The 23,458-nt window shown below is 50.8% G+C and overlaps 1 protein-coding gene across 2 annotated transcripts; it reads right to left on the reverse strand.

Moving 5' to 3' along the window:
- Positions 1-7,715: 7,715 nt before the first annotated feature.
- Positions 7,716-21,176, reverse strand: SUV39H1 (suppressor of variegation 3-9 homolog 1). Of its 2 annotated transcripts, none has more exons than XM_025373367.1 (6): positions 20,861-21,176; positions 17,709-17,854; positions 16,016-16,678; positions 10,317-10,463; positions 10,101-10,230; positions 7,716-9,295 (listed from the first exon to the last, which is right to left on the reverse strand). In XM_025373367.1, the coding sequence occupies exons 1-6, from the start codon at positions 20,910-20,912 to the stop codon at positions 9,162-9,164; spliced, it is 1,272 nt and encodes a 423-aa protein (XP_025229152.1). In that variant the 5' UTR covers positions 20,913-21,176; the 3' UTR covers positions 7,716-9,161. The 2 variants fall into 2 exon arrangements, with proteins under 2 accessions (XP_025229152.1, XP_025229153.1); XM_025373368.1 differs by lacking the exon at positions 20,861-21,176 and adding an exon at positions 19,943-20,213.
- Between the last annotated feature and the right edge of the window lie 2,282 nt (positions 21,177-23,458).

Here is a 23,458-nt window from a genome sequence, read left to right on the forward strand (position 1 = left end):
CTGCAACTGCCGCCTCGCAGGTTCAAGCAATTCTCCTGCCTCAGCCTCCCAAGTAGCTGGGACCACAGGCGCATGTCACCATGCCTGGCTAATTTTTGTATTTTTAGTAGAGACGGGGTTTCGCCATGTTGACCAGGCTGGTCTCGAACTCCTGACCTCAGGTGATCCGCCCACCTTGGCCTCCCAAAGTGCTGGGATTATAGGCATGAGCTACGGCGCCCGGCCTCTCACCTCTTTGAGAGGGTTCTCTCAGGAAGTGAGTTCTCTGATCTGATTCTGAATGCTTGGCCTAGGATATGAGGTCTTTGATCTGTTTGTGGGTATATATCCCTGGCATGAATTTTCTGAGCTGTTTTGCCAATATTTGGGGGTACTTATGATAAGCATATAAAATTTCTGGTTTGTGTGCTGGTATTTATTAGCAGAAGTCAGGTTTTGTTGTGGTACATGTATCCATAATGTGAGGTTTTGGAGCACTCTGTGGGAGACCTCTGATCTCCTCTTGGGTCTATACCCAAAGACAGCAGGTCTCTGTACTTCTTCAGGAGTATTTTCTGCATGTGAGGCCTGTGACCTGGTGGTTCGTGTCGTGGTATTAGAGGTCTCTGGTGTGGTTTCTGGTTGTTTCTCAGATAGGTCTCTGATCCATTTGTGCGTGTGTGTCATAGTATGTGAGTGTGTCATCTCCTCAGGGTGTTTGTAGAGGGTGTGAGTCCCATTCTCTTTGTGGTTTTATGTCTAATTTGTGAGGTTCCTGGCCTGTCTGTGGGTGTCTGTCAGTGAATATGTTTTTTTGTGTTCTTTGTGTCTGTGTGTCAAAGTCAGAAGTCTAGTCTGTTCGAGGGTGTTTGTCCCAGGATGTGGGGTCCCTGATCTCTTCGCTAGTGTCTATCCCGCATGTCAGGTTCTGGTTCTCTTTGAGAATGTACTTGGCAGAGTGTGGTTCTCTTATGTCTTTGTGGGTTTAATCCCCAGGGTGTGAGGACTATGAGCATCATTTGGCATATGCCCCAGAGTGTGTGGCTCTCTGATCTTTTTGGATTGATGTCCAGGAGTGGGAGTTCTCCGATCCCTTTGGAGGTCTATGACTCCGGCTGTGAGATATGTGAGCAGTTCATGGGTGAAAGTCCCAGGATGTGAGGGTTCTCTTTGTGCATGTATGTTCTGTTTCGTCAGATGATAGATCCCCAAATATGTCCTCACCTCATTCCTGGAGCTTGTTAATATGTTGTCTTATCTGGAAAGGGGACTTTGCAAATACATATTAGGTAAGCATCCTGAGATGGGGGCAGTTATCCTGGACAATCCAGGTGGGCCCACTGTCATCACAAGAGTCTTTATATGAGGAAGGTAGGACCTTCAGAGTCTGAGAAGACTGTGTGTGTCACATCAGAGAGGACCATGTGATGACGGAAGTAGAGTCACAGAAGGTGATGCAATGACAGAAGCAGAGGTCAGAGAGAAATTTGAAGCCAAAACTCTTGAATCATCTGATCTCTTGGGAGTTATGCTGTAAGATGTCATGTCTACCATCTGTTTATGGGTGTGTTTTTCAGCACATGAAGTGTGACTGGATTATGGTTGTATACTGCAGGATTTGAAGTCTCTGATCTGTTTGTTTTTGTATGCTCCAGGATGTGAGATCTCTGAGCCATTTGTCCATGTACATTGCTGGAGTGGAGGTCTCTGATCTGTGTGGGTGCATGTCCACGTTGTAAGGTCTCTAATCTTTTTGTCAGTGTATATCCCATGATGTGAGCCCTCTGATCTGTTTGCAACTATATTCCCAAGATGTCAGTTATCTATATGTATCTGGGTATGCATGTGTCTCGGGGTCTGTTATCTGTATTGTCTTTATGGGTGTGACCTCCCCTAGATGTGAGGTCTTTGATTTGTTTGTCGTTGTATGTTCCAAGATGCAAGATTTGTGAATGGTTTGTGGGTGTGTTTTGCAGGATTTTATGTCTGTGATCTGTTTGAGGTTGTGTGTCATAGGATGTGAGGTTTCTGATCTTTTTCTGGGCAAATTTCCTAGCATGCGAGATCTGTGAACATTTTGTCAGTGTCCCAGGCTATGTTATCTCTGATCTCTTCACATGTATTGCCAAGCGTTAAAGTCTCTGATTTGTTTTTTGCTCTTTGTTCCAGGACGTGAAACCCCAAACTGTCTGTGGATATGTGTCCCAGGGTACATGATCTCTGATCTGTTTGTGGGTTTGTATACCCCAGTGTTTGTTTACTATCTGTGGATTCATTTCCCAGGATTTTTTTAGTGTATTTCCTAGGTTGTGCATTTATCTGGTCTTTCTCAATATATATCCCAGGGTGGACAGTATCTGTTCCTTTGTGGGTGTATATTCCTTAGTTTATGATCTCTGATCCTTTGTGGGTTTATATTTTAGGATGTGAAGTCTCTGTTGTGACTGTGGGTGTGTGTCCTAAGACGTAAATTCTCTGGCCTCTTTTTGGGTTTATGTTCCAGGATGACAGGTCGTCCATCTAGTTCTATGTGTATTTCTAGCCTGCAAGGTCTGTTACCTATTTGTGGGTGTAAGTCCAAGGGTATGAATTCTCTGATCTCTTTGAGGATCAGTGTCCCAGAATGTCAAGTCTCTGGTTTGGTTATGGGTGTATGTCAAGATGTGTGCTCTTTGATCTCCTTGTGGTTGTATGTCTCAGGATGGGAAGGTTCTGATCTGTTCTTGTATGTTTGTCAGCAGTGTATAATCTCTTATCTGCTTGTGGCTCTGGGTCCCAGGTTGTGAGGTTCTGACTTGTCTTGATTTCTTTGTCCCAGCATGCGAGATCTCTGAGGTATTTGGGTTTATGTCCCAGGAATTGAGTCTCTGGTCTCTTTGTGAATGTGTGCCCCAATTAATATGTGAGGTCCCTGATACAGTCTTTGGTTTATTTCCCAAGGTGTGAGTGCTCTGATCTACTCATGGGTATATGTCCTGGCATGTGAAGTGTCTGGTATTTTTATGTGTATGTGTCTCAGGGACTGAGTTCGGTGATCTGTTTGTGGGTATAAGGCCCCAGATGTTAGTTCTCTGAAATATTTGTGGGTGTATGTCTCAGCTTGTGTGGTTTTTGATCTTTCTGTGAGTATGTCACAGGATGTGAGGTCCCCATTCTTTTTGGGTGTGTGTTTCCTAGAATTTGAATTTTCTGAGCTCTGTGTGTGTGTGTGTGTGTGTGTGCGTGTCACAGGGTTGAGGTCCCTGGTCTGTTTGTTGGTGTATGTCCAGGATGTGAGGTCTCTGATCTCTTTGGGTGTGTACGTCCCACAATTTGAGGCCTCTGAATTAGTTGATATTCTGCATCCAGCATATTAATTCTCTGAATTGTATTTTGGGATCTATAATCTTAAGTCTCAGAAGGATTCTGAATCCTGAATTCGAGGGTTCTGCGCTTTTTCTGGTCTACATTCCAGGGGGGTGAGTTCACTGGGCTGTTTTGCGGGTTGTGTTTACATTGTGAGGTCTCTGAGCTGTTTGTCCACTGGTGTCCTAGGATACATGGTCCCTGAGCTCTTTTGGGTTCAAAGTCCCTTGACCTGTTTGGAATATATTTTCAGGTGTGAAGTCTCTGTTCCTTTTCAGAGGGCTCAGTCCCAGGGTTTGATATATCTGACTCATTAGGGGTTTGTTCCAGGGTTAAGGTCTCTGAGCTTTTAATGGGTGTGTGTTCGCCAGTGAGTGAGTTTTCAAAGGTGTTTGAAGGTCTATAGGTGTGAAATTTCTTAACTCTCTGGTTGTCCCTGTGTAGAGTATGATGTCTCTGAACTATTTAGCAGTCTCTCTTTTCAGGTGTGAGGTTTTGTACCCTTGTATGAGAACTCTGATGTATTTGAGTATCACCCCCGAACTGTTTTGAGCCAATGTCCCAAACGAATGAGTTCTCTTTGATGCCGTGGGTTTTGTCCTAGGGTTGATTTTTCTGAGCAGTTTCAGGATTTGTTTCCAGAGTCTGATGTCTTTGTACTAATGTCTTTTTACTGTTTCAAGCCTCTGGAGTGCTTCACCCTCTGTGTCCCAAAGTGTCAGATCTCTGATCTCTGTATTCCTTGGTATTGAGGTCCCTCAACTGTTATGTTTCCAAGAGTGAGACAGTTCCTGTTGGGGGAGTCTCAGTCCCAGGGTATGAGGTCTGTGACTTATTAGGGGTCTGGTTCTAGGGTTTGGGGTCTCTGAGCAGTTTGGGGTTCTGTTATCAGTTTCTGACATCTCTCTAGTGTTTGGGGGTCTGTGCCCAAGTTGTATGTCACTGGGTCACTGGGCTGTTTAGGGGTCTGTATCCTAGGGTGTAAAGTTTGTCAACTCTGAGCATTTTTGCATTGTCTGTCTCCTGTGTGAGGTCTCTGGCATGTTTGTGGGTTTACTTTTCAGGTTGTGAGGTTAACTCTTTGAGGGTTTGTGTCCCATAATGTGAGGTGCTTGAGCTGTGTGGGCATACTTAGCCAGGATGTGATGTCTCTGAACTGTTTTCATGTGTGTCTCCCAGGTTAGAAGTTCTCTGAGTCATTTGGGAGCCTGTGTCCACAATGTGAGGTCCTAAGCCGTTTTGGGTCTGTGTTCCAATTACGAAGTCTCTCCACTGTTTGTGGCCAACTTTGCACAAAGGTTTCAAAGCTGTTTGGTGATCCATGTCCATGACTGTCAGCCATCTGAAATCTTTCTGGATGAGGACAAAGGGCAAGTTCCATGAATGGTTTTGAGGACTGAGTCCAGGGTGTGATATTCCTGAAGCATTTAGAGGTCTGCGTTTAGAGTGGGAAGACTCCAAACTGTTTGGGGGTCTGAGCCTAGGATATGAGGTTTCTAAGCTATTTGGGGTCCGTGTCCAGGGGGTGTGATCTCAGTTCCTCAGGGATTTTGTCATAGGGTGTGAGGTCTTTAAGCTCTATAGAGGGTTTGTGTCCACATTTTCAGGTCTGTGAGGCCTCTGAGCTGTTTGGGGATCTGTCTCAGTGTATAAAGGCTGTGAGCTATTTCCGGGAGCTCTATGTCCAGTATATGACATCTCCGAACAGGAATCTGTGTCCAAGGTGTGAGCCTCTCAGTAGTTTTCAGGCCTGTGTTCCAGCGTATGTGATTTTAGGGCTCTCTAGTATTGTGTCTGTGGTGTGAGGTCTCTGGGCTGTCTGGTGGTCTGAGAAGAGGGTGTGAGGTCTCTGAACTGTTGGTCCATTTCTGTCCCAGTTTGTGAGTTCTCTGAGAAATTGGTGGATCTTTATCCCTGATTGTGAAGTCTCTGAGCTTCCCGGAGGTCTGTAATCAGATTTCTAGGTCTCTGAGCTCTTTGGGTGTGTGGGTTACAAAGCGTGAGGTCTCTGAAGTGTTTGGTATTGTCTGTTACCAACAGAATAGAAATATATTGATTCCTAGGCTGCCTTGGCTCTGAACTGTTGAGGGGTCTGTGTCAGAAGGCGTGAGGTCATGTTTGAGCTGTAAACAGATTTGTTTCCCAGGTATGAGTCCTGTGAGCACGGTCTGTTTCCAGGCTGTGAGATCTCTAAGCTCTTGGGGTCTGCGTCAAAGACTTGAGTCTCTGAGTTGTTTGTGGCACTATATTCACGTGTAAGGTCTCTGGGATGTTTACTTGTCTGTTTTCAAGGGTGTCTCTGAGCAATTTGTGGGTCTCTATCCAAGGTATGAGGTTTCAGAACCATTTAAGGATCTGTTTTCAGAGGGCGAGGTATCTCGGGTGTTTGGGCAGTCTGTGTCCAGGGTATGCCAGCTCAGTTGTTTAGGGGTCTGTCCCAGGATATTAAGTATCTGAGCGGTTTGGAAGTCAATGATCAGGGTGTGGAGCCTCCAAATAGTTTGGGTAGTGACATCTCAAGTTGTAAGGTCTTTGAGATGGTTGTGCATCTCTGTCATCAAAGGAAAGTTATCTGATGTGTTTGAGGTCTGAATCCCGGTATATGAGGCAGTATGTGAGGTCTAAGAGCTGTTTAGGAGTCTGTAGCCCATAGTTTCAGTGAAACCTGTGTTACTTGCGGTGTGTCCAGTTATGAGAGCTCTGAGATATATGTAGGTGTGTATCCCAGGGTATGAGGTTTCTGAGAAGTTTGGGGTCAATATTCAGGGTATATGGTCTATGAGGCCTTATACCCTAGGTGCCCTGTGTATGTCCTAGGTACCCTATGTATGAGGTCTCTGGGCTCTTTGGGATCCTGTCACCTCTGTATGAGGTCTTTGAAATATTTGGGTATCTGTGTCACGGCATGTGAGGTCTCTGAGCAAAAACAAAGAGCACTGGCTCCCATTCGGGTTGAGAGATGATGAAAATGAGTAAGTATATCTGAAATGTGCTCTTCGTTCTCCACTTTATACCCTGGCACCATATAGATGCTCAATAAATATTTGCAGAAAAAGCTTCCCCAGCACACACAAACTTCATTTTGAATGCAGGAGGCAGATTTTGGGTTCAAAGCCTTTAAGAGCAGGGAAGGTCCAGCTAGAAGGTCTAGCTAGAATATTATCACATTTTAATATTTCCATTGATGTATTTCTGTGGTTATTTTTGTTTGCTTATGGCAAGTGATTATGGTTTTTCCATTTAGACAGCAGTGGATTTGGTTTTCTCTCTCTCCACTTTGCTCCACTCCTTTTATCCTCCCCCTACCCCGCCCAGTGCTGTATATAGCACCTGAGGCCTGGGCACTTGGTCAGGCAGGAGGTGGCAGGGTCTAGCCAGACACTACCAGTCATGGCTGGTCACCACCAGTCATGGCCAGTCAAGACTGATCAAAGCTGGTTATGGCTAGTCTAAGCTGGTCAAAGCTGATCACGGCCAGTCAAGGCCAGAAACCACTGGTCATGGCTGGTCAGGATGGGTCAAAGCCAGTCATGGCCAGTCCAAACTAGTCAATTATAGTCACAGCCAGTCACAGCTGGTCCAGGTTAGTCACAGCAGGCCAAGACCAGTCAAGGCTGGTCAAAGCTGGTCAAAACCAGTCCATTTCAGTCCCTGCTGGTCCAGGCCAATCCAAGCCAGTTCAGGCTGATCACAGCCAGTTTAAGCAGTCAAAACTGGTCAATCTCAGTCCAAGCCAGTCCTGATTGGTCAAGACGAGTTGAGGCAGTCACAGCTAGCTACCACCAGTCACAGTCAATCATGACGAGTCAAAGTCAGCCAACACAGGTCAAGATCAGTCAAGTCCAGTCAAAACTAGTTATGGCCAGTCTAAACCAGTCAATTTAATTGCATTGTTTTGAGACAGGGTCTGGCTCTTTTTTGGAGACAGGCTGGAGTACAGTGGTGAGATCTCAGCTCACTGCAACCTCCGCCTCCCAGGCTCAAGCAGTCTTCCCACTTCAGCCTCCTGAGTAGCTGGGACCACAGGCACATGCCACCACACCTGGCCAATTTTTGTATTTTTTGTAGAGACATGGTTTCACCACATTGCCCATGCTGGTCTCGAACTCCTGAGCTCAAGCAGTCTGCCTGTCTTGGCCTCCCAAAGTGCTGGGATTAAAGATGTGAGCCACCACACCCAGCCTTAAGTGCATTTTAAAGTTTAAGTATAAAACAAACTTATTTTAGGTCAAGATGTTATATAGACGATGGTGTAAGTAATATGCTGTGGGGGCTGAAATTTTGAGGATTAGAGTCAAATGGCTGAGGTTTGAGGAACGTGTTACTGGGCAAACCCAGCTCCCAGCCTGTATCCCCTCAACCCCAACCCACACAAGCACCTCACATCTTGGTTTGTTCAGTCGACAGTTCATTTTATTGATGCCCACTCCAGGCTGCGTAGAGTTGAGGGGTGTACAAGAGGAGAACCAGATTCAGTCCATGCCTGGAGGTTAGTCTGGGGGGCCGGCGGGATGGACACACAGACAGACACATAGATCTGGCGTCTGATAGCAGGGCATACAGTCTCACGTAGGGGCACTCTGGGCACAGGTAGTCAGAAAGGACTTCCTAGAGAAGACCTCACAGGGGGTGGGGGAGCAAGGAGCAAGGCAGCCATCAGAACCTTCACCTTTTGTACATTTGTAGGCAGGTGACTTTTGAGACCAGTGGACCCAGGATGAACGCAAAGGGCTGGGGTCTGGGAATGGCAGGCAGCAAGGGCTTCCCTCTCACCTCGTCATCCCATAGTGGGGAAGCCATCTACCCCACCCCCAATTCTTGGCCTGTACTTTGCCTTCTGCCACATGGGCCCTTTCCTGGGATCCACCTCCGTGGTTTTCAAGGCTTCCCTGAGACAATCCACGTGGACCAGGTGCTCTACCCAGTGCCTGGCACCTCATCACCACCCCATCAATGCACATTCTTGTCCTAAGTGCTATCTACGGACTATTGAGATCTTGGTTCCAGCTCTGAGTGGTGTCAGCGGTCTTGACACCCCAGGTCAGGGCCCCCAGCAACCGTAGAGCTCCCAAGAGCCCTAGGTACCTTTTCTGCACTGTGAAGGCAGAGCTTGGTCCCAACCCACCTCCAGGGCTGGCCAGCTCTGTACTGCCTTCCTCTCACTGCTCAGTGGGCCATGGACACCCATTTCCCTTCCAGTGGCATGTGGGCATCCACTTCTCAGATATGCAGCCCTAAAGAAGAGACCCTACAGCTCTTTGGGCCAACACTAGCCAGCACTGTAAGCACGAGCAGAAACCAGCCTCAGCCCGTAGCCCAGGGACCCCCTTTCTTTCACTAGTACAAAGTTTCTGTGGTCGGGGAACCAGCTTCATGTCGGGCTGGGCACTCTGGCCTCTGATGTCTGCCTGCCCTGGGGTTGCTTCCCCATACCTTTAGGGTAGTAGGGAGGAGGCCTGCAGCAGACCCCTCAAGCTCCAGGCAGAAGCAGGTGCAAAAACAAATATATTCTGGGGCTGGGCTGGGACTCACCCCTTGGACCTCCTTAATAGGCCATGAATCCCAACGACAGAAAGTCTTGATGTTGAAAAACTATTTCTGAAGGTGGGTGGGGGTTTGTAAGTGCAACCCACAGATGGGGCTGGGACAGGGAAAGGGGACTCCTGGAGTCAGTCCTCACCACGGCCACAGCCCTGAACGTAGAGCAGGTAGGAGCAGGTGGGGGCAGGTGGAGGCAGGTGAGGCCCTGGCAGTCATTCTCGACAGGAGGGCAGCGGTGGGGGAGGTGCGTGTAGCTTCAGGCCCCCTCGGTCAGTCTGGCCTCAGACTTCTAAGGGCTAGAAGAGGTATTTGCGGCAGGACTCAGTCCCACACTTGCACTCAATACGGACCCGCTTCTTAGGGGAGCCAGGGAGCCCAGCCAGGCCAAAGTTGGAGTCCATGCGGGTGCTCTCCATGTCCACGGGGTCCACTGTGGAGTCACAGCCAGGGAGGAGAGGAGGGAAGGAGGCAGGGAGGGAGGGGGAGGAGGGAGGGAGGAAGGCAGGAAAGGAGGCAGGGGACTTGTTAGAAGGCCTGGATGAAGGGTCCCACTACCCTTTATACCATGAGACCAAGGATCTTGGGGGCTGGGAGCAACTCTGGAATTTGAGTTGGGAGGAGATCTTAGGGTTGGTGGTTTGGGGCTGGGGCCAGGGCTCAGCACTGGAGGTTGTTCAGGCCAGGGGTTGAGGAATGCTGGGGGAGGCAGGGAGCTGTCAGGGAACCAGGAGGGTCATTTTAGGGGGGGGGGGGGCAGGGGCAGGAATAGAGGGCCACCTGGGCATCCAGAGGTACATCTGAACTCTCCTGCCAAAGACCTACCTTTGAGGGTCTCAGAGGTGGCTAGCTTATCAAGGAGGGGACTGGCTGGAGGCCACAAGGGTGTCCAGAGGCTTGGGATGAAGAAGGCCAAAGGGAGCTAGGAGTGGGGAGGGGCTGGGGGATGAGGGAAATTCAGTCAAGACTGGAGTCAGGAGTGTCTTAACTCTCCGGGAATCTTGGGAGAGGTTGGTATGAATGCCTCAGGGTTAGGGTTCAGGGGCTGGGAATGAGGAGACTCAAGGGGTAGGCAGGGGTCTAGTAGTCCGAATGGGGACTGGGAGTCAGGAAGAGCATCTTAAAGCCCCCGCTACAGAATTTTCCTTGGTTCTCTGAGTGACTGGTGTGCCTTCGGGAGGGGTCCTTGTGTCCTAAGTCACAGTGCGCCCCTGCCCCCAGTCCCGTGCCACCCCCACCTTGCATGTTGTAATCAAAGGTGAGCTCCTCGCCTGCCCGGATGGTTCTTGTGGCAAAGAAAGCGATGCGGGGCAGCCGCTCGTCAAGGTTGTCTATGAAGACGTTGTACACCTGCAGGTTGGGGTCACACTGGGCGAGAAAGAACAGTTGGGAGAGTGAGGAGGGGCCCCAGTCTGCCCCTCTTGACCCCCTGCCCGCCTGCCGGGGGTACCCACACTGTGGTTGACAAAGTGGGAGATGTTGCCATAGTAGGCGGCATCCACGGTGTACACGTCCTCCACGTAGTCCAGGTCAAAGAGGTAGGTGGCACCCTGGCGGTCGTAGATCTGGCCCCGCCGCTCCGCCTCCTCTGAGGTAATGATCTAGGGAAAGGGCCATGGGTGAGGGGAGATTGACTGCGAAGGCTCAGGAAAGCCGGCACTGCTCCTGACCTCCGAAGGACAGGGAGCAGGAGGCACCCCTGTCCATGGACACACGCAGGCAGTGACGCAGAGGGTCTGTTGGCCCTTTGTGGGGAGCTGGGCCTCAATTGGCAACCACCCGGCCCGCCTCAGGCCTCTGGCTAACAGGAGGAGTCCCTGGCGGTGAACACAGGCTGGCCTGGCTGCAGGGCTCAACTGGGGCCATGTGAGCGCCTCCTGCCGCCACCCAGCAAGAGCTGCCCAAGAACCCCTGGAGCCTCCAGCACCCTGGGACGGAGCAGGAAGGTGATCAGGAGAGACCAAAGCAAGGGCAAGAAAGAAAGTGACCTGGGGTGCCACGGGGAGAGACACTGACTGATCCAGGCAAGGGAGCCTGAGCCCGTGTAGGACCCAGCAGGGAGGGCGTGGGGAGAGGGGAAGAAGAGATCCAGGCCATGGGGAAAAGGGGCAAGGGCCTCAGGCAAGAGAGGTGGAGGCAGAGGCAGAGGGAGGCCGAGGTCCAGAGAGCCAGAAAGAGGCTGAGGCCACACACTTCAGAGACAGCAGCAGAGAGGGAGGAAAGATGAAGGGAGAACACGGTGAGAGGAGCTCTCCCTCGGCTCAGGGCTGCGTGGTGTCAACTGGTGCTTCAGACAGCAGTGGGTGCCTCCTCTCCAGCTGGGTCCCTGCCTGTCCTAGGAAACAGGAAGCTTTGCTGCCATCCTAGCCCCAGCCTGTCCTTGCCTCCCAATCCACCCCAACAAATCTCTCCTCTGCGGCCCCATGGCCCCTCTTCCCCGAGGCCAGCAATGGCAGCCTCCTGGCAATCCCCAAGCATAGCTGACCAGGCCCTTCCCTGGGTGGGGGTCCCACTGTACCTCAGCCAAGAACAGTGCACAGCACACAGGAGACACATGGGGACTGCTGTTTACTTTGATTCTGCTTGCTGGCTTAGCAGCCTGTCCTCTGTCCAAGTGGCGGCCCTCCAGGTAGCTCCAGCACTCCCCTGCCACACTTTTTCCTTCCCCTCCCTTCTCCAGAGACCCCTCTCAGGCCTCCTTCCTTGCTCACCCTCATGTGGGCCGGTGACCATGCCCTTCTGACTTGGGAATCCATCTCCTTAGCTAGGATGGCCACACTGGTGTTCTCCTGGCTGTCCCCTCAAGGCTGTGTTCCATGCCAACGGCTGACTAACAATGCCTTGAGGAAACCAAAATTTACCCCCACCCTCGGGCCACACTACCCACTGCCCCGTGCTCCAGTTCTGTTCCTTGAGGAACCTGGCTCCCCTGCACCCTGTTTTTGTTTGTTTACTCATCCATTCGGTGAGTTTTTATTGAGGCCTTCCTTGTGCCCAGTCCCAGCACCCAGGGCTCACGGTCTGATCAGGGAGACACAGGGACCAGGCCCAGTCACCATTCTCAGGGGTCACAGGTGGGTAGGGGATACACAGGAACCAGGATTGGTCCCTGCCCTCAAGGGGTCAAAGTCTGGTCACAGAGAGACAGATTCAGACACCCACAGTGTAAGATTGTGATCAGGAAACAATGCTTAGGGCTTGAGGGGGAATGGAGAAGAGAAGGATTCTCTAAAACAAGTTGCAGATCATAAAAGGGCTTTACCACCTGGTGGAAGAGTGGGGACTCTCTCCTAAGGGGCACAGCATGAGGGTAGAATATGTCAAGATCAGTCTCCCTTCACCTGTGGAGAACACACAGTCTTCCTTGTGGCATCAGCTCAAACAGATGGGACCTCTCTGGGCAGCCTTCCAAGCTTCCCGTTCCTCCCCTACCTCAAAAGCTGGCCACTTGTCTGATAAAGCCCTGGGATCAAAGGGCAGCCTCTCTCAGGCTCACGGGCCTAGTGGGTGGGGTATGAGCCATCTTTTTCACTGTAGGCCCTCCTCGAGCCAGGGGGAGTGCCCACATCCTCCCTGGTCTCCATCTTCATGCCTATTCTGCCACTACCTGCTCTCCCAATCTCACTAGGAGTGAGTCATACTGCAGGCCCTCCAGGGCACAAACGCTTCCTGGTTCCTTCTCCTCTTCTTTTCAGTCCCATTCTCTAATGACTGGTCAACCCTGAAAGCTTGGGAACAGATCGGCCTGTCTCCGCTCCCTAACAGCTCTCCAGAATGAATGGAAAAGACAGGCTATAAGCTGGCAGTTCTGAGAGGGTGCTGACGTGATTGGGAACTAGAAGACTTGGAGTCAGCTGCTGCTCTGCCCCCTCCTGGACATGGGATCCTGAATGTTCTCTCTGCCTGTTTCCTCAGCTAAAAAAAAAAAAAGCTACAGCCTGGCAGGGCACCAGTTTTAGACATTATTTGGGCCTTTATTTTTTTTATCCATTATACTACTTTTGTGATTTTAATGAAGTTATTCCACCTCTGGGCCTCAGTTTTCTCATCTGCAGAATGGGAATGACAGTGACAAAATCCCAACCTGACAGGGACTGTTGTAAAGATCCATACAAGATCATGGATGTGAAAGGTGTTCCTGTTTCTGATAGGAGAGTGAGCAATGTTAGGAGTGGTTATAAGGACCACTTATAAATGTAAGGCACACCCTTATTTTATGTGCCCTTTACCAAGAAAGGAAAAACTGCTGTTAATTACAAATGATACACCATGATTTAATTAAGACATTTTCATTTCAGAGATGTTAAAATAGGAAGAAAATGCATGTTTTAGAATGGGTAAAATAGGCTGGCATTGTCTCTTGGGTGAGGATGGGAATGTTCTGCAGGAACGTGAAAGTTCTGACCCAACGTGGGAGGCTGCAAAGGAGGGAAGGGCAGCTCCCGTGGAGGGAGCTCTTGGTACAGACTGTCAGTACATGTCCCAGCTGAAGGAGGACAGTAGATAGCATGGTGTGCAGATAGGCCCTTGATTCTGTAACACCCTGGCAGCGTCTGGGACGGCACTACAGAATCAAGTAAATTAGAACTGCTGCAACGAAATTTATGACTATTACCCCAAGTAGGATAAATAAAGACTACAAATAGGACCCTATCCAGTCAGGCTGGGTCCTGTAGCCAGATGAGTTACAAAAAAACTTGGTCTTCTGGACATTTTGGATTTGCTGAAGTTTAGACTGTGCTGATAATGTTTGTATCAAACTTACTGTGTACTGAACACTGTTCAAGTGCTTTTTCCAAGTGCTTGATACATAGTAACTCATTTAATAATTTTTGTAACAAGTGTGTGAGTTGAGTGCTATTATCGTTCCCATTTTGCAGATTAGTAAATGCAGGCACAGAGGTTAGTGACTGCTGATGAGTAGTGGAGCTGGGTTTCGGCCTCAGGCAGTCAGGATCCAGAGTCCACTCTCCTAACCATTTGCTATACTGTCTCTTCAGAGGGGGATGCGGGAAGATGAGTTTGGCTCTTTCCGGAGGCCTGTGGCACCATCAGGAGGACCCACAGATCTGAGAGTGCTGGAGGGCGACCAGGAAATAGTGCAGCAAGAATGTGTGGAGAGCAGGAAGGGTGAGGACAGGGCTGAGAGGATCCCTGGAAACCTTGATGTTTCCAGGGTAGAGGATTAAAGACACTAAGGAAGAGCAGCCAGAAAACTCTCAGGCCCAGGAGGGTCCGAGGCTGCCCTTGGGGTATAGAGTCTTCCTCCTCGACTGTCAGGACCCTGTGTGGTGGACAGTGTTTCCTCCAGATGCCAGTACAGTGAGGCTGAGATACTTCTTGCTCTGTGCAGCTCCTAGGACGGTGGACTGTCGGGGTCCTGTGGGGTCTGGACATGTCCTCCTCCAGAGAGTTTGGGTTCCTTCAACCTCTGGACACTTCCTCCAGAGTGTCAGGACACTGAGGGCATGGACACTTACCCCGATACTGTCAGGGTGCCCTTGGGTATAGACTAGATCTCCAGGCTGTCTGGATCCCTCTGGGGTGAGGACACTTCTTTTTCCTGACTGTCATGACAGCATGGGTGTGGACACTTCCTAAATCAGACCAGGTCCTCTAGAGTGTGGAGAGCACAAGCTCTTCCTCCAGGTCACTGGGGTCACTGTGAGACATGGACTTCCTACAGATTATCAGGACTCCCTCCCGCTCCCACTGTCAGGAGCCCTCAGGGTGTGGACACCTCCCCACTCCTCCTTCTAGATGGCCAGGTCCTGTGGCATGTGGACATCTCCTCCAGCAGGCCAGCAGGGTTATCTGGACAGGGTGTGGCTGTCTCCTTGCCCAGACTGTCAGGGTCCTCTGTGGTATAGATTGTTCTGCCCAAGATTGTCTCTGTCCCTGTGGGGTGTGACCCTCTCTACTTTACAGTTTCTCAGAGCAGGAGCCTCTCCTTGTCATCAGTATCAGTGCTACAGTGTAGACACCCTCATGTGAGTGTTCCTCAGGCCAGTTTCTGTCACTTTCCAACCATATCACACCCCTAAGGGACCTATGGAAATATATACAGGTATCTGGGGTTGTCACTATGACAGGGCACACTCATGGATTTAAATGGTAAAGGTCCAGGAATGCTAAATGTCCCCCAATGCATGAGACAGTTTTACATAACAAAAATTCATCTCATCCCAAATGCTAACTGCATCCCATCTTAGAATGTGACATTTTTCTGTTGTAGATACTTGTTATCTACTTGCTAGTTATGGCTGTGCTTTAGCCTTGTGCAGCTGGGCACATGGCTAAAGCACATCCCGTTGCCTCCCTTGCACGGAGGTAAGGCCAGTGACTCAGTTCCAGCCAGTGGAGCATGAGCAGAAGTGATGAGTGCTGCATCTAGGCCTGGCCCACTAGGATGGGCCCCTTCTATCCCCGACTTGGCCCGCCTGCTAGGCAATGCTGATGATCTAGTGGTGACTCCAAGGCTTCAAGGCACAGCAAAGGCACAGGAGGGAAAGAGCCTCGGTATCCCAGTCGCTGTGTGAAAGGATACCCACCCAAACCCCCACAGTGGACTGTTCCATAAGCAAGCAAACTTGTAATGTGCAAAGTCACTAAGATGAGGGAGTTGTTTTTACAATGGCTGGCTTGCCTAGTACACTCAGCTTTCCCCAGTGTCCTGAAAGTCTAAAGGAGTTAGCCAACCTTTGTCCAAAGCATGTCTCATCCTACTCCAGACTGCGTTCCTTCTGTGCAGACTGGTAAAACAATGCTTCTCAGGCAGATACTGCTTGGTGATAAGATGGGCCCTTGTGAAATGAGAAGAGGAAGTGCCTTTCCAGCTGATGCAGCCCTATGCCAGACCACATGGCCTGATACAAGGAATGCTAAGGCTGCCTGGATCTCAGCTCCCACTTTTCTTCTTTGCTAAGTACCCTGATAAAGTCAACCCAGTGCAGAAGTATTTCGGTGTTTCTGTAACCACCAGCATGGAATACTTGTCCCTGCCCGATGTCCCTATGACACTCTTAGATCAGTGTACCAGGCCTTTCCCATAGGGAAAGCAGGGAGTTGCAGACACACAGTGAGGAGAGCTGGGTGCACACTGTGAACACAGGGTGGGAAGAGCTGCACACACACACTGGTCCCATCTCCCTACCTCTCCCACGTACTCCATGACGAAGCTGTTCTTGCGAATCTTCTCCAGGGTGCGGACGCCCCAGCCACGCCCATCATCCGTGCGGAAGATGCAGAGGTCATATCGGATGCCTTTCTGTACCACGCGATTCGGGCAGTCATAGCCACAGCGGCAGCGGGAGTTGCACTCGTAGATGGGCAGCCCGGCTCGAAGCCGCACCTGGCCCTGGTCATTGTAGGCAAACTTGTGCAGTGACGCCCCCGGGCAGCAGCCTCCAGTGGGTGCCCACAGACAGTCCTGGCACTCGCAGCCCACAGCCACCTGGTTGAGGGTGATGCCCTCACCAACACGGTACTCATTGATGTACACGAAGGCCCGCGGGGGGCCGTCCAGGTCCACCTCATTCTCTACAGTGATGCGTCCCAGATGGCTGCGCTTGGCATTGAGCTCCTGCTCCCAGCGACGGAGCGCCCGCCTCTGCTTGGCCTTCTGCACCAGGTAGTTGGCCAAGCTTGGGTCCAGGTGCCGGGGGGTCTTTGACCGGTGGTGCCGCCGGAGCAGCTCCCTCTCTAAGTCCTTGTGGAACTGCTTGAGAATACGCACACACTTGAGATTCTGCCGTGGCTCCCAGGTGCTCTCTGAGTCTGGATATCCGCGCCATTTCACCAGGTAATATTCCTGTTCCTGTTGGGGGTGGGTAGGGGAACGGTGGTACCATAAGTGGTGAGATCTTTGGGCCAGCCTTCATGGGGCTTCCATGCCAAAGCTGATGGATAACACCTAACCCACCCCACCCCTTTTCTGGAATGACTTCATGCGGTGGTTAAAAAGCATGGGCTCTAGAGTGAGGATTACCAGGTTCAAATCCTGCTCTCCCCCTTACTGTCTGTCCAAACTGTTCCAACTTTTAATTAATCTCCCAAACCCACTCCCCTCCTTGGTCTTCCCCATCATCAGCTCCCTCCTTCTAGCTGTTCAGACCGGAACTCCTGGAGTCATCCTTGAATCCTCTTTTGTTCACACTTCCGACATCCACCCTCCGCACATCCCGTTAGCCCCACCTTCAAAATACATCCAGTGACAAACCATCATCACTGCCACCACTATGGCTCACCTGGACCCTGACAAGTCCTTGCCTGTTTTAGGCAGCTTACATGTATTATTAACTAACTTAATCCTCACAACCCGACATGAGGTGGATGCTCCTAGTCATCCTCCTTTTATGACAAAGGAAATGAAGTACTGAGGGTTTGGGTAGGTAAACACAACCAGGACTGGAACCCAAGCATGCTGACTCCAGTTTGTTCTCCTAACCATCCTGCCACTCCCCCTTCTGGCAATAACTGTCCCCATTTCACAGTTGTTAGGGGATTAAATGAGTTTCCTAGAGGAAGCACCTGGCACACTGAAAGTGCTCAATAGCTGTTAGCTGTTGACATTTCCACTCTAGGGTTCAGCATCTCAACCTTTGCAGTTACTTTGTATTCCTAGGGAGATGGGAAGAGAATTCATTCCGGCTCCTGCCCCCATCAGAAAGCTACTTAGTTTCCCTATCTGTAACATAGGGATAAAAGGGTCTGTTCATCCTATTTTTTCAGGGTCAGAGGAGAAAATTCCCTTTGCAAACAGATGTGGGCAGTTGGGGACAAGAGGGCAGGACACTTAACTTCCTTGTAACCTGTCCCCTCCCAGAGCATGGTCACCCCAGACTCACGCGGATCTTCTTGTAATCGCACAGGTACTCGACTTCAAAGTCATAGAGGTTCCTCTTAGAGATACCGAGGGCAGGGCAGGAGAGCTTGGCCAGGCGGCACAGGTCCTGCAGCTGATTCCAAGAAGACTTGCAACACACGCTGCAGCCTGGATCAAGCAGGGCAGAAAGAACTATTACTGGGCAGTCTGACAAGGCCAGATGTCAAAGGGGACCCCAAATCCTCCCTGGGACATCCCAAAGACTGCCTAAGAGTCAGGGAACTTTAATCCACAGGCCTTCCCCAATGCTGAGACTGTTCTACAACAGAAATGTGCTTTGAACCCCAATGCTCACTGCCCAAGGCTGCCCCTGGAGCAGCAGACCTCTGAGTGGGGTTTGCAACATGAATCGTCCTAAAGGAATCTATTTCCAGAGCTTCAAACTCCATGTCATTCCTAATACTGCCTGCAAACCTGCTTTGGGTTCAGGACCTGACTACCTTTCTCTCCACTTTGCAAAAGAAAGAGAACAACCCCCCATCTCAGTAGGATGCAATGCCCCGAGGTGTTGGGGGCGGTGGGCGCGGAGGGGAGGACAAGATTAAAACCTCCAGGGCACCAAACAAAGGCTAACTGGAAAGACTGGTCTTTAATCCCTTATCTCAAACTCCTGGGCCAGATGTGTTTTGGAATTCAAAATTTTTTGGATTTTACAAGACTAGTTGTAGGATACATCACCTAACACCCCCAGCGTGGCCACGGGACATCAAGCTATAATCAAATGCATTAACTGTCCTGCAGCAAAAGTATGAATTTCCCACATTAAAGAGGAGAAATAGAGATATAAAATAGCCTCACAGAATAGTTCCACTTTATAATCTACTTTTGCCATAAATGGTGCCAAATTTAAGAAAAGGATTTCAGTTTTCAGGGCTTTTTAGATTTCGGAATTATGAGCAAGAGATTGTGGAATGATACTACATTACAGGAAGGCTCCTTAAATGATCAATCTGGGTGCCTTAAATCCACAAGGTATATTTTTTCACACTACATTTTGACTTTCTGTCTCATCCATCTTTCTGTGAAGAGTAAAGCTCATCCAAAGGGTTATGCTCTGAATTTATATGCAAAGCAGTACAGATTAGTGACACTGATTCTTTGAAATATACCTGGTATATTTCTGGGGCTGCCAAAATTTTGTAAGACATAGAGATTTTAAAAAATAGATTTCTTTCTGATTCAAGGCACATTCTTAATCAATGTGCTTTAGAAGCCATTTTATCAAATCACGTCTCAAAACATTCCAAGGGCAGTCAGTCCTCATCCTACTTCATCTTTTTAAAATGTTTAATATTTTCTGCCTCCCATTGCAAAAATCACACTTAAACTCTAGATGTCAACCTAAAAACGTACAAGAGCTTTTCAAAATTATTTCGTGTGCAAGCCATACCCCCCCACTTAGGCAAGATCAAGTGGAGACCGAGCCCGCATGTGCCCACGCTTTCCTCTCCTGGCAAACCCCTTCCTTCACTTGCATTCGAAACCCCACTTAAGTGGTCCCAACTAATACCTCCAGCTGCTGGCTCCGGAACTGGCCACAGGTGGACTCTCCTGAACCCCTCAGACGTCCCCCAACTTGTGGAACCCGTCCTCCCTGCGGCTTTTGTCACATAGAGGGGCCCCCCAACATAACTGAGTCACCCCTCTTTCCCTGCACATGGGGGAGTCCAGCTGCCCTACTAGGAAGGCCCCATTTCCCTCTTCTGGGGGATCCTCTATTCCAAACCCTTCCCCCATCACGCCGAGAGGCGATACGTTCCCCCTGAAGAGTTCCCTGTCCCCGCACTCTGAAGGGGGGGTCTGTCCCCCTTATCTTCCCTCCCCTTCCGGCGTCTCGCGTGGACACCGAATGGGTAACGGTCACCGGGGGCCGATTTTCCCGCGCGCGGGCGCGGCCTCCCCGACAAGCCCCCGCGCGTGCGCGCGCTGGTCCGGTCGCGATCTGCGGCGCGCGCCCCCCTCCTGCGTCCCCACTTAGCCCCAGGCCCGCTGCGTTCCGAGGTACGCGCCCCCTCCCCTCAGCCCCGCCCAGCCCCGCGCACCAGGCCCGCGCTCCCCGAGCTCCATCCTTTCCGCGCCAAGCTTCCGGCTCCCGGCGCCGGGGCCTCAGACGCCGGGGTCCCGAGCCGGCGACGCCACCCCTCCAGCCCACCCGGCCCGGCCAGCGGGCCCGCGCCTCTGTCTCCACTGCTTCACCTTTTAAATTTTCCGCCATCTTTCCCCACGGCTAACGACATTCGGGCCTAGCCGGCCTCGCGAGAAGAGAGCTCGCGCGGGCGTGGCCGGGAACGCGCAGCCTATTGGCCGCGGCTCGCGACTCGCAGCACCCGCGCGGACCAACCGGAGAGCCGTGACCGAACCCCTCCCTGCCGCCCGGCTCGGTCCCGGAGGCGGGTGCTCGCCGCACTTTCCCAGAGTGCGTCTGGGCGGCGGCGGCAGCGGGAGCGACAGTGGCGGTAGCTAAAGTTGCCCGAGGCCCTGCCCGTGCGCTGGTCTGTCTGTCACACTGCTAGCCAATCACCTTATCAGCCAGTCACAGTGGCTCCTGAGTTCTGTCATACTCCCTATTATCACCGTCAGTCAGCCCGTCATCACATTTTAACCCCAAGTAGGCCGGGGCTCCCAGGTGGACTAGCGCCCCATCCAACCGCTCAGGCGGTCGCACCAGACAGGTGCCTAATCAGACCCCCGGCCCCCATCCACACTGCCGGGCAGTCAATACCGGCTTCCATTTGTGCCCCCGGACCAGCGGCGACTCCCTGGAGGCAGGCAGACAGCACTGTTAGCCAGCCAGCCTTATCATTCCCTATGACCGTCCTGTCCTCAATTAGTCCTCCTCTCCACCCACCATAGCCCTGGGACCAGCTGCGATTCTCCCTGGCTAAATCCTCTCATAGACTGCAGCATCCAGCCATGCCCCCAGGCGGGCTGTGATTAGGTCGGGGCAAGCTGTCATTGTCAGCATCTAATACAGCCCTGTCGGACACTATCAGTTGATCACTGTCTTTCCCTCAGATTACTTCTCATTCACACCATGATCAGTCACAACACCCAGCTAGGCCCTCAAAGCAAATAGTCACAGCAACTAGAGGTAGGATTAAGCCTCCACACCACCTGTCAGTGGGTCAGCCAGTCTGTCATTTCTCAGGCGACTCATCCCCACCATTGGTCAATCAGTCTCCTCTGATGCGTTGAAGCTGAGATTCTATCAGAGCAGACAGTCCGTAACCACGTACAGCCATCGAGTCAGACAGTTATGCTGATTTTGCTGCTGGCCAGCTGGCCTGTGACTCGTTCAATCCGCCCCTCATCACATCGTCAGTCATTCTCAGCATCCGACTGACCGCACCGTCTGTCAGGTGATCAGTCAGTCAGAGCACCCAGCCAGGCCCTCCAGCATGCTGTGATTCGAGCAGCGTGGACAGTTGATTACCAGATACAGCTGCCTAGCAAGCAGCCACGGATCTGTTGATCAGTCAGCCTGAGGTTTCCCCAGGTGGCCCTCCTTTACACAGTGCCAGACAGTATAACATCTAGACATTCCCCCAGGCCAGCTGTGATTCCTGACAATAGTCATTCACAACATCTGGCCACCCAGGCAGGCAGTAGCACCACGGACCATCAGTTAGTCAGCCTGCAAGGTCCTCAGGAGGCTGCCTGTCTTTTCCACTGTCAGGCTACCAGCCCCAGCCAGTCCTAGGCAGGCTGTCATTCAGTTAGATGTTCAGGAAACTGCGCTGTCACTTCCTCAAATTGCCCCCTCTCCCTGTCACTCCATGAGTTCTGTAGTCAACCAAACGGTTATACAGTTAACCAAACGGATATTCTGTCTGCCTGCTAGTCCAGCTATGAGCTCATTAAGAAGTGACTGGCTGGTCTGAGGTTCTGTCAGCCCTAGCTTGCCAGACAGGAACGGAAGTCCCACCATGCATCCCCTTCCCTCCCTTATTCCTTCTCGAGCAGAGTCAGATTTTCGTCCTCATGTACCCCCAGTCTCCTCGGGCAGCAGGACTCTCCCACTCCTGGGTGTCCAGGAGACCTGTCCAACCCACAAGAGTGATTTAAGACAGGACCTCTGCCTGTCTGGATCTGAGGGGGAGACAAAGGGGTCTGTGGCCGGTGGTGCCCCAAACCACTATAAAGTAGTGGGCAAAAGCCTGGATTCTGGAGCCTGACTACCTGGACTCATATCCAGGCTCTGCCATTTACCAAATTACTTGTCCTTAGGCAGTTTCTTAAACTGGTCTGTAAAACCTCGAGTAAGTGACCTTGGGGTGGGTGTCTCTTGCTCATCTGGAAAGTGAATCATTCTGGACTAGCACTTTTTCAGGAGACCTCAAAAGTTAAGAGGCCATCTTAGAGCTACCGTGTCCCACCTCCAGCCATTTGTCTGTTCATTCAGCATTAAATTAATGGCTACTGCGTTGCCCTATGCTGGGGCCAATATAAGGTTTTATTCATTTCAGGCTTCACAGGTTTGACCTATTGTAATGTAAACCTCAGTTTGGAGTGTAACACAAATACAGATGGGTACACAGACCAGGAGTGAACACTGTAATGAGTTTTCTTTTTCTTTTCTTTTTCTTTTTTTTTTTTTGAGACAGAGTTTTGCTCTTTTTGCCCAGGCTGGAGTGCAATGGCGCGATCTCGGCTCACCGCAACCTCCGCCTCCCGGGTTCAAGCGATTCTCCTGCCTCAGCCTCCCGAGTAGCTGGGATTACAGGCATGTGCCACCACCCTGGCTAATTTTGTATTTTTAGTAGAGACGGGGTTTCTGCATGTTGGTCAGGCTGGTCTTGAACTCCTGACCTCAGGTGATCCACCTGCCTCGGCCTCCCAAAGTGCTGGGATTACAAGCGTGGGCCACCGCGCCCAGCTGTAATGAGTTTTCACAAGCAGACCTACATGTAGAACCAGAATGCAGGCTGAGCAACCATTTAGCCAGATCTCAGAAGCATTTAATTGTTTTGTATAAATCTATTGGGTACAAGTGTAATTTTTTTTTTTTTTTTGAGACAGAGTCTCACTCTGTCGCCCAGGCTGGAGTGCAGTGGCGTGATCTTGGCTCACTGCAACCTCTGCCTCCCAGGGTCAAGCGATTTTCCTGCCTCTGCCTCCTGAGTAGGTGGGATTACAGGCGTGTGCCACTATACCTGGCTAATTTTTGTATTTTTAGTAGAGATGATGGGGTTTCACCACGTTGGCCAGGCTGGTCTCAAACTCCTGGCCTCCAGTGATTCACCTGCCTCAGTCTCCCAAAGTGCTCTGATTACAGGCGTAAGCCACTATGCCAGGTCACAAGTGTAATTTTGTTACACAGATATTTTGTGTAGTGGTGAAGTCAGGCATTTTACTGTATCCATCATCTGAATAATGTACATTGGCCTCCCAAAGTGCTGGGATTACAGGCATGAGCCACAGCGCCTGGCCACAAGTGTAATTTTTTTACATGGATACATTGTGTAGTGGTGAAGTCAGGCATTTTACTGTATCCATCAACTGAATAATGTGCATTGGCCTCCCAAAGTGCTAGGATTGCAGGCATGAGTCACAGCTCCCGGCCACAAGCATAATTTTGTTACATTGTGTAGTGGTAAAGTCAGGCATTTTACTGTATCCATAGCCTGAATAATGCACATTGTACTCATTAAGTAATTTCCTCATCATCTACTTCCTTCCCACCTCCCCACCCTTCCAAGACTTTGTTGTTTA

The sequence above is a fragment of the Theropithecus gelada genome, chromosome X (assembly GCF_003255815.1).
Source record: "Theropithecus gelada isolate Dixy chromosome X, Tgel_1.0, whole genome shotgun sequence".
Lineage (NCBI taxonomy): Eukaryota > Metazoa > Chordata > Mammalia > Primates > Cercopithecidae > Theropithecus > Theropithecus gelada.